This window comes from Limulus polyphemus, unplaced genomic scaffold (assembly GCF_000517525.1).
Source record: "Limulus polyphemus unplaced genomic scaffold, Limulus_polyphemus-2.1.2 Scaffold1730, whole genome shotgun sequence".
NCBI lineage: Eukaryota > Metazoa > Arthropoda > Merostomata > Xiphosura > Limulidae > Limulus > Limulus polyphemus.
In genome coordinates, this window is record NW_013667340.1 from 85,804 (window position 1) to 96,593 (window position 10,790).

Genomic DNA, 10,790 nt, shown 5'->3' on the forward strand with positions numbered 1-10,790 from the left:
GGTACCCAAAACCTTGTCGAAACGTTGTACATTTGCTGTTATGTTAAACTTATATTAAAGTTTTCTTCATTACCCACTCAAGCCGTCTCCAGCCATTATTAGTCTCAAAGTGGATTCCTCGTCATCGAATACATCGGTTATGTTTGTTCTAATGAACTTGAAGGCAAAAACAGAACATAGTTTCGAAAACTGGAGTAACGGTAGAGCAACAAAAGGAATTATCTTATTATAAATTTTACTGAGATTAATATAAGCTGGACATTTTTTTTTCATAATTCTGACAGCAAAACGCACATTCATCTTTTGTTGTGAGTGAGAATCAGTTTCACTTTAGAGTTTTATTTTAAAAATTTAATGTTCTAATGCTTTTCATTTTCCATCTGGTTATGTTTTTCTTTTAATTTGTATCTGTATATTTGTTTTTTCTGACCTTTCAATTTTTACATTCGGGTTATGTTTTGGCACTGATTTTTTTGCACTGTTTTTGTTACACATTTAAAATTCATCCTTTCTGATTGAAACGTACACAACTTCTATCTCTTGGTTTATGTGACCCTTCTGTCCGGTTGTCATAGTTAATATCGTAACAAACCAGGCTCAAATCAATAAAAAAAATAAGCTAGTATCACACGAGAGGCAATAAAACAAAACTGAGAAACATGCACAAATTCAGGGTAAGAGTTCCATATGGCACCCCCACTCAATTTAAAAAAAAACATTCATCAAAGTAATATTTATGTATTAATAAATCATATTAATAGTATGATCTGATAATTTTAATACATTATTATACCACTTACTTCATTAATTAGATGTACAATCATCTTAAAAGACAGAATTACGCTGACGAAGTTGGAAGCGTTAGTTACAATAGGGGTGTCAAAAGGAAATGGGGGTGCCAAAGTAGTTTGGAACATTTTTTTTCATTTTTTTTTGGTAAATCCCAAAAAGCCATGCCCCAATTTTTCTAATACGCCCTTAAAATAAACCCTTTTCAGAATCTTTTTTTATCCAGGCAATTCTACAATTTTTGGGTGGGGGTGCCATATGGAACTCTTTCCTTTAGTTTTCTAATACTGGTTGTTTACGGTTAGAGTTAGATGATTTTATCTAAAAAAAATGTATTTACCTCAACATGATGGTAGTTTATTACTGGCTTCATCAAGTCCCATTTTTTAAATTATTGATGATGTGATTTTATTTCTACTAATATCCCATATAAACTTGCACAATTTATGTGAACTAATAGAAAGTAATGTGTTAAGTTTGCTTATACAGAGTTTATAGTAAATATTTTGTTAACTTGCTATACAATCACACACTACCATGTAGAAGCTTTTAAAACAATATATATAACATATAGGCAAAAGGTTTGTGTTCAGATTTAGAGCTGTGTGAATAATTGACAGAATCAATTAATTATGATTATCAATTAATTTCTTGAAAATAATTGATTCATCAAAATTGCAATTAAATAATTTAATGTCACAAAACTAATCAACAAGTTGAAATTAGTGTTTCCAATTACTACTGTTTTAGATTATTTCAAGTATCCAGCTACTCAAAATATTGCCATTGTGATTTCATATTATTTTTTATTAATTCAGGGTTGTTCAGTTTAATCGATTAGTGTCATGACTCATGAAAATTCTCTAATTGAAATTGATGTTTGCAGTTGTTACTGTGTTCAGTTATTCCCACAATCCAAGTCTCATGTGAGAATAATCAATTAGCAAATTCCACTGATCATCCAGCTGTATTCATATTATAAATTATTCAACATATGGTGTTATTCATGATAATTGTATTAATTTCTTTATAGTTTTACAAGTTTTAATCCACTTTTATTTTCTGTTTTGAAATGTAGGTCATGAGAGGGGGTGATGGACAGGCAGGATTTGCCGTTAGACATCCTAATGGAATGTTTGTTTTACCATACCAGTGGCGCCCTCATGCAGAGTATGAAGAAGCTTCTGTACCAAATGGTGGTATTAATCTAATCATATCTTGTTTCTTTTATTTCCTGATTTTATATATAGTTATGATATCTTTCAAAGTGCATGTATGTTTATGTAAAATCTTTTTAAGTATCTTTGTTTTTAGACATGTGTTGAAGGTATTCTATACCTGTGCATATGAAGATGATTGTAACAGTAGTAAGGATGATGAAAAACTTAACAGGTTTAAGTGGGTTAAGTTAGATTTATTTGGAATAATATGAATAATATTTTGGTAGGATGTACAGCTATCATTGAGTACAGGATTAACTACAGAATGAAAATCCAGGACATCAACTACCTTATAAGCATAAATACCCATAAATCAATTTGATTTAAATTAATGTCTGTGTTTTTATTGATGCTTGAGTTTATGTTATTGAAACTAACAATGCTCCTTTAATTTTTCTTTTACTGACATTGTTTTTTTTTTGCAGAGAATTTTTGAAATATTTTTAGTTCAATTTGTGCCCTGTTGAAGAACATAGTTGAAAAATATGGGAGTTTTTTTGTGTTCTTGTATGCATGTATGTTAATTTCTTGCCCAGTTTCACTAATGTATGAATGATTGCATTCTTTACAAATTTATTGATATATTGAACCATTTCTGTATTGGTTCTCATAAATATTTTGTTTCTATGGTGTTTGGACAAAGTTAAGTTCTACCTAAATGTTATATTTTTGAACAGTTTTATTTCCACAGCTTTATAATATGTCCATAAGGAAGTATACAAGTTAATTTATTGTTGATAATTTTTTGTATTTTAAAACTTTTCAGTAATTTTCTTTTTGGTTAAATTTAAGGTGTTTTATTATTACTTTTTGAGAAGTTAGCATTCTTTTTTGAATGACTTTGAAATATATTGAATTTTATCTTCAAGGCTTTGTAAATCATGTTTTCTAAAGTTACGTTGTATGGTCAAGGTAGGAAGTTGATGTTAATTTAACCCATTCACTGTGGCTGGTACATATATGTGAGGAGTTGGATTGTAATTTTTGTGGTAATGTTGTCCATAAACATTCTGCTATGTGTTGCCATACAGTAAGTCAATTATTCTTGTCTTATATACATTAGTTTCCCTCGAGATGTCAGAGGGGGCTTATATGATAACATCTTGCTGCCATGGTAGCAAGCACCATTAAAACTGGGGAAAACTCAGATTATTTTATGGATTTAATAGATAGCATTGATTTTGATAAGTTGATGCAGTAAACAGAAAAAAAACATGTATGTTCCAACTGCAGTGAATGGGTTAATATTTGGATGTATGGAATTTGTGTTTGAAAAACTATTTAATATGAAAACCACAGAAAACATAATTTGTGAATCTAAATCGGTAACTAGAAAAATGTAATGCACAGTATGGCAACTTTTTTTAATGTTTATTATGATTGGCTTACACAAACCTGGAGAAAGTGGGGTACTCAGTCTATCAATTTGTGTGTAAATGTTGTTCTCAAAGTAAAAGCAAATATAGCTTGTTTCGTATTGTTTGTTAAGATTCTTATCAACTTTTTTATTTTTGTTTAAAATGTTTTCCGTTAGGTTATTTTACTGTTTATTTTTTACACAAGTGGGATCCCTTTCTAAAAGTAGTAGAGGTGTTTTTGAACCATGTGTTTTTTTAACGTACTATAACCAGTGTGCAAAACAAAACTGCAGCATCAAATAAAAATTACCTTTGATAAACACTTGTCAGATCAAACTAAGATGTGTAAATATTAAATATAAATGAACATTAGATTTTTTAAACCAATGAAGTAATGACTATTATATCTGCAGGAGTAAGTGTTAAAAATATTGTGGGTAATAAAGGTAACTATAAACTTCTTATTTCTGCCATTTTTTATTACTCTTCACGTCAAGTTCTGTGCTTTATTACAAGGAAGAAACACATTTCTGCCACTGTTATTACTCTTCACGTCAAGTTATGTGCTTTGTTACAAAGAAAAAACAAATCATCAGTGTTTTATGTTGGTTTTTGATATTTTCGCTATGCAGAAGGGCTCTTTAATTTACTTAAAAGAACATCAGTTTATTACATCTGTTAGAAGAGTTGCATATCACTATTTTTCCATACAAATGCATGTAATTTAATTTCCAGTTAAGCATGCTCAGAAGATCTGTAGAAAACTAAGAAACTTCTTTCTGATTTTGAAATATGTCAGCTTATTTCTCAGGTTTGCATAATCTGTTCTTCAGTATAGACAAAACACAATTTAAGAGCATACATATGAAGTAAAGTCATCTGTGTTATTTTAATTGCCATTAATATAAACATACATTGGTTTTACAATGTAAATACTCTTAGAAGAAAAACTTGTTCTACTGATTTAAAACTTAACATTTTCTCCCCAAATTTAGGTCCTGGTGTAATGAAAGTTTAACAATCAGTTTACAAAGAAAACAGTATATAATATTAAAGACTCATAACATGGATGTAAATAGTACTTGATAAATAAATGGGATACCAAGTTATTCAACTCTGTGTTTACACAAGGTTTGGGATCTAGTACTGGAACCATCAAGTTACTACATAGTTCCGAAATACACTAAAGATAACTTTTATTCAAAATTTTGTATGGTTGTATTTAGTATAAGTCAAAAAACACATATAAATTTTTTTTACAGTATTGTACTTGACAAATTACACAACAGCTTCATAATTATTTTGGTTGTTTTTATAGACCAATGCCTTGGTCTCATTATGTACATGTATTGTAAATATATGGAGAATTAAATAATGATATAGAGTGTTGACATAGAAGTCCTGCCCACAATCGATTGCCATATTGACTTGTTTCAACAAGTAAGGCTAGGTTATGCAACTTTTCATTTTGTAATGTCAAAAAAAAAAATGTCCAAAAATGACAAATGTTTTTTTGCTTGAACTGCAATTCAGATTTTTGTAATTACTTTCCAGGATATTATCAGTTATGTATTGACAACTCCTTGTCACGATTTGCTTCGAAGCTGGTAAGTTTGTATGTGAACTCCTTCAAGAGAGATGAGTGGGAGACATACGTGAAAGAACTTGAGAGTTTGGACATCACTGTTACAAATTTCACAGTAAGTGTAGAGAAATGGAATAGTAATTTCTTGTTGTTTTTTTCATAGCACTGTGAAAGATTTTGAGGTGTAACAACCGTACATAATATACAAGTCTAAAATAAGGCTTTGAAAAAAGACTTTGTCTTTTTTAAATTGGTCTGTTCGCAGACTATCATTATGTTCACATACCTTGCTATCTAGAGCAGTATTTTACACAACATGAAAAAGCATAATTGAACAGAAGAGGTAATCTTTCACATTACTTTCTTGCTGATCACATGAGTTTCACAGTTGGTTTGTCAAAGGTCAGCAGATGTTTTAATAATGAGTAGATATAAAAGAATGAATTCTGAAATTACCTGTTTAATTGTGCACACCTTCTGAGATGGTTAATTGAGCACTTATTAACAGCACTGAACATCGTTGTATGGGACTAATATTTCTCTCCTACTCCTTTATTTTCCAGATGTTATCATAATATTTCCCTTGACTTCATTTATGATATTATATATCAGCCACCACTTATTTTGCTGTTGGTTTTTTTCTTTGTAAAGCTTTTGTATTTTCGTGTGAAAATTTTTGCTTCATTACAGGATAAGACCATTTTGTTAGTTTATTTATAACAAATGTATAAATCTTCTCTATAGGCTATGTGCTATCAACTAGAGCTGGATAATTTAATCAATATAACTGATTATCTATAAGCAGCAGTTGATTGATTATGTTGATTAGTGTCACCTATACTAATTGATTAATCAAAATTATTGTTTTCAATTATTACCGTTTTTCATTATTCCAACGATTATATCAATTGTTACGAACATTATCAACTAATTGAAATTATTGTTTCTGATTATTGCAACAGTCAATTAATTTGAAATTATGATTAAATTCGATTATCAGATGAAAAAAAATCAACTAATTGAAATATGAATATTGTGTTTGTTTATTGTTAAGCACAAAGCTACATAATAGGCTATCTGTGCTCTGCACCATAAGAACTTTTTTATTTCTTTCAAATTTGTTCAGTTTTGGTAATTTTTTGGGGGGAGGTGGGGGAATTCCCATTGCCACCATACTTGCTCACCCTGTTTTTGTTATGAGAAATTTACTATCTAATACTGTCACTAATTATGAACTGCTAACTAGGAGAAAGGCAATTGTCTGGCAGCACCTACTACTGATTAAAAAAAACAAAATCTAGTCAATTATTAATTAGCAAATACCACTAATTGCCCAGCTCTACTATCAACACGATGTAAGAGATACAATATTTATGGTTTACTTTATTAGTTGTTAACCTATGTCTTGGACAGTTGAATTGCATCTGATCTGTATTGTGTTTACATATATATGTTAAAATTTTAGAGTTTGTGTTTCTGAATTAAGCTTACCTTCCGAGTATGAATCACCAGTTATTTATCTGTTGTTTTTTGTAACATATCATTTGAATTCTTATTATATTGAAATAATATGGTTTGTTGAGCAAGAGTAAACTACTATTGTTTGAAGCTGGTAACAAGAGCTTGCCGAGGTCTCATTAAGGGTTACATTCTAGGCAGTTTACACTAAAGAAGCCTTGAAACACAGTATCTGTTGCAGCTGATCAGAGATCTCCATTTGGCCATACTTTATCAGTCTTAGTATTCTGTATCTCTGCTGTCCACTTAGATTGGTAGGTGCTGTATGTGCTCATCATCAGAAAAGATACCATTAGTTACCATCAATATACTCTATGCTCTTCAAGTTAGGGTCAAACATTTTTATTGGAGTAAAGTTTTTTTCACCAGACAACTTCTGTTCTCATCTTATCCAAGTTTGATATGGAGATAAATACTATATGTATTTTCAAAGTATGCTTTATTTGAATAATTGACTTTCCAGCAATTAAAACTGTCATTTCCAAAACAAAATAACTAAAAATTAAGAGCCATTAAAAATTAATTAACATAATTAGAAAGTGGAATCTTGCTTTATTCTCATTTTTTTTGTTGTTGAACATTTTCTAAAGACTAAGTTTTCAGGGTCTGTATTCCAGATTTTATTATATTTTTACAATCCAAATCAGAGTTGAAATTAAGCTAAAAGCTGTTATTTAAAACGTGCATCTTCCTTTCCAAGAACATCTATTGGTTTTGCTCTTTGCATCGGAATACTGGCCACAACCTGTATTCTTGATAACACAGAACCAAGATCCTTAAAAGTTTTAGATTAATGCTTGCTGTTTATAACCCGAGAGTATTTTATGCAACTCGTGTTATGTTGATTGCATTTACAAGGTTTAAAAATCAGTATTTCAAACTAGATTTGTGTTTACAAATTTTTGTAACGACTGTTGATCTTTTCCTCGTCTTATTAAGGTTGGATACAATTTTTTTTTGTAGGGGACACTAAGGATTGTGGATGAACGGGTTGGTGAAATGCTGAAATTCCAAGACCATTCCAGACGACAGATGTCCCGAGATTGGTATTTAGTAGATGGAAATAATCGGTATGTCCAGTACTGGTCACTTGCTCAGTGTTTGATCATTGCTGCAGCATCAGCCATACAAGTTTTCTTTGTTAGAAAGCTATTCGATGTGAAAAATGTTACACCTACTGCAAAGCCAAGGGCATAGCCGTACAGTTTAGATCAATAAAAAAAAAGAAAAGAAAAAGGTTTTCCATTTTAAAACTAATATCAGTTTCTCATTACAAATACTTGTAACTTAGTTAAGAAGTTTGTCCTACTACTACTTATTAATCAAGTAAGTATATTTGGCAGACAGTTACATTATTAAGTTAAATCTTGAGTAGTGATGATAAAAGGTAAATTTTCCATAAACTTTTAACTTAAAATATGTTAGTCAGATGTATACATTTTTTTCATTTTAAGGCATGACATTTGTTACTTTAAGAATCTGTTAGAAAAAATAATGTGCCTTTATAGCAAGACAGTGACTATTTAGTATTGTTCTATATATATCATTTGTCTTTTTTGTCACAACTTTTATTTATGGTGGGGCTTTGTTATTTCTGAATTCTATTTGTATATTTTTTCTTATAAAGTTTTTGGAAAAATGAAAGAAATAAAGACATTCTGTTCAAAGTCTTCAGGAGCTGCGTTATATATATATATATATATTCATTCTTTTTTGTAGCAAGCTAAAACATGAAGGTCATGATATTTAAATAACTTGTAGGTAGATAAACCTGAACCAAATTTTACAAATTAAAGTTTTTGGTTTTAACAACAAGAATACAAGGTACAAGTAAAGAAAAACTTTTCAACGAAAGGAAGGCTAATGTCAATTCTTCAAAAACAATGCAAACAAGATAATAGGGATGGCTTTTGCATCATCCCTACAGTTTGGTAGAATGTTCAAAGATGAAGGATACATTAAATTGTGATTGAATGTATATATATATTGCTACATGTTAATTCTTGCCTGTGCTATTATTTAGGGATGATGCAAATGCCATCCCTACTATCTTGTTTGCATTGTTTCTGAAAAATTGATATTAGCCATCCCTACGTTTACTTCCTTTTTTGAAGATTTTTAATGGATATAGGAAGGTTATATTTATAACCAAGTTCTAAATACAATGATGTTCCACTTATTTTTTATCTATTATTGGCTGGTAATTCATGTTTCACCCTACACATAAACTTTTTAATAGAACACCAAATTTCTGTAAGAAAGGTAACTTCAAGGGGTAATGATAACATTGTTTACACTAGAGTTATGATTTTTTTTATTACTACTGGTTATTAATAATACTTATAAAAGCTGATAATCTGTTTTAAACTACATCACCTCAGTGAAATTGGTTGACACCATTGTTTTGTTTTTGGAGTTATCAAGTAATATAAAAAGAGGTAGAAAAAAGAACAAGAAATTCAAACATTTTTCTGTGATATTCACAGACATTCCTAGAAGTTGTGAGTCAGTCATTAGATAGATATAGTTATAAAAGTAAACACTGTAGAGTATTGTAATGTTATGATGACCTATCGAGGAGACATTTAAATAACCATTTTCATGAACAATCCGAGTCATCTCTACCTAGGCAGTGCTATCGCCTGCCTGATATTTCAAGACTCGTGAATTAGCATTATAATAAAAGTTATTCAGTTGTCACATACTTGTATGTGTATAAATATTAGATTATCTTTCTAAATATAAATACTGGAGGTATCCCACACATTTTAATAATTAAAAACAGTTAAAATGGGATAGAAAACAAATCCTGCCACCGTTAAAGTGATATCATCAAGTACTATATACAGCTGGACACATTAAATAGTGTGCCACGAACATAACCTTGACATTAGCATAAATATAAACCCCCTCCTTTTATTTTACATTTATTAACATTAGGTTCCTGGCAAATAATGTTAATTTAAAATTTGCTGGTCACTAACTGAATAATATTAAAATGTAGTAACTGGACATTTAGTAGAAAAGCTTAATGAAGCATTCAATTATAATACTAGAGATAAAACATAAGCTTATTTGTGTTCCTAAACAAAGCAGTTTAACTATGAATGAATACCAGGCTTGTTGGCAATTTTAAAATTCAACATTATTAAATTATTATGCTATATGTTTAATAGAAAATGTGCATTTTATTTACCCACTTAAACAATCATGTAATGTTGAGAACATTTTTATACAGACAAAAAAAATGACTGATACAGGTCTTTGAAGATGACTGGAATCACTCGTACGATTCTGCTCGTCTATACCAAAAACGTGCTCTAAAATCGTCACTACATGTCAAAAAGGCCGGTCCAGTAGGTGAATGAACAATGTAACGCACTACATTGTTGTGACCTTCAAAGATACGTAAATAGGAATTTATGAATATTATGATTCAAAACATTTTGAACATTTAATTTAGATAAAAATTATTCAGTGTTTGAACACTAATAACTTCATTACTAATTGAAAACTTTAAGAAAAATAAACACACATTGGTGAAGTCACTTTTTAGACAACTCGACTTAATGTTTTTAAGGTCTTCACATAAAGAGAACTCAAACAGATTGACAGTCTTAGGACTTTCTTTTTATTTGAAATTATACTTTTATTATTAAGAAATAAAAAAGAACATGGACTGTGGTTTAACACAAAGTCTTCAAACATTATTACATGTTTTTTCGTGATTTTAGTGTTTAACGTATGAAAATAAATGTGGACAGAAAACATTGCAAGTTATCCTGCTGATGAAACGTTCCAATATTTATAAGTAAGAACAGTATATTTGATTAGCTATACTCATTACTGGGTTGATTTTATATAGGTAGCTTACTCTGATCAGAAGTTAATATTAGATGCAGACTTAACTCTCTTAAACTTGTAATTTTCTGTATTTTCTTCTGGAATTATTTTTATGATGGCCTAATAATTATCACCATGTCTTATAAAACTTAAATATTCTTAATTTTGTGGATAATAACATGGTTTGAATTAAATTCGGTGATGAGGAACCCACTTTGAGACTAATAATGGCTGGAGACGGCTTGAATGGGTAATGAAGAAAAACTTTAACATAACAGCAAATGTACAACGTTTCGACAAGGTATTGTCATCATCAGGTACAAGTAGTTTACACTGACACAGATATATATATATACAGTATTGAACAAAGAAGTCACATGACCGGAACTGTTGCGAAACTTAGAAAAGGTATCTAGGCACCCCGCGGTGTTGGTTTAGAGTAGGGTTCTTTTGTTCAATTAAGATGGATTCTTTTGA

The 10,790-nt window shown here is 30.0% G+C and overlaps 2 protein-coding genes across 2 annotated transcripts in view; one reads left to right on the forward strand and one right to left on the reverse strand.

Annotated features, from left to right (window-relative positions):
* Positions 1 to 7,685, forward strand: part of LOC106464736 (transmembrane emp24 domain-containing protein 6-like) — a 10,244-nt gene extending 2,559 nt beyond the window's left edge. The window contains exons 2-4 of the mRNA XM_013924891.1: positions 1,868 to 1,988; positions 4,922 to 5,067; positions 7,434 to 7,685. Coding sequence (XP_013780345.1) covers positions 1,868 to 1,988; positions 4,922 to 5,067; positions 7,434 to 7,667 — 501 coding nt within the window. The 3' untranslated portion in view covers positions 7,668 to 7,685. The remainder of the gene's footprint in view (positions 1 to 1,867; positions 1,989 to 4,921; positions 5,068 to 7,433) is intronic.
* A 1,953-nt stretch (positions 7,686 to 9,638) lies between these two features.
* Positions 9,639 to 10,790, reverse strand: part of LOC106464737 (cleavage stimulation factor subunit 1-like) — a 21,292-nt gene continuing 20,140 nt past the window's right edge. The window contains exon 13 of the mRNA XM_013924892.2: positions 9,639 to 9,866. Within this exon, the coding sequence (XP_013780346.1) occupies positions 9,751 to 9,866 (116 nt within the window). The 3' untranslated portion in view covers positions 9,639 to 9,750. The remainder of the gene's footprint in view (positions 9,867 to 10,790) is intronic.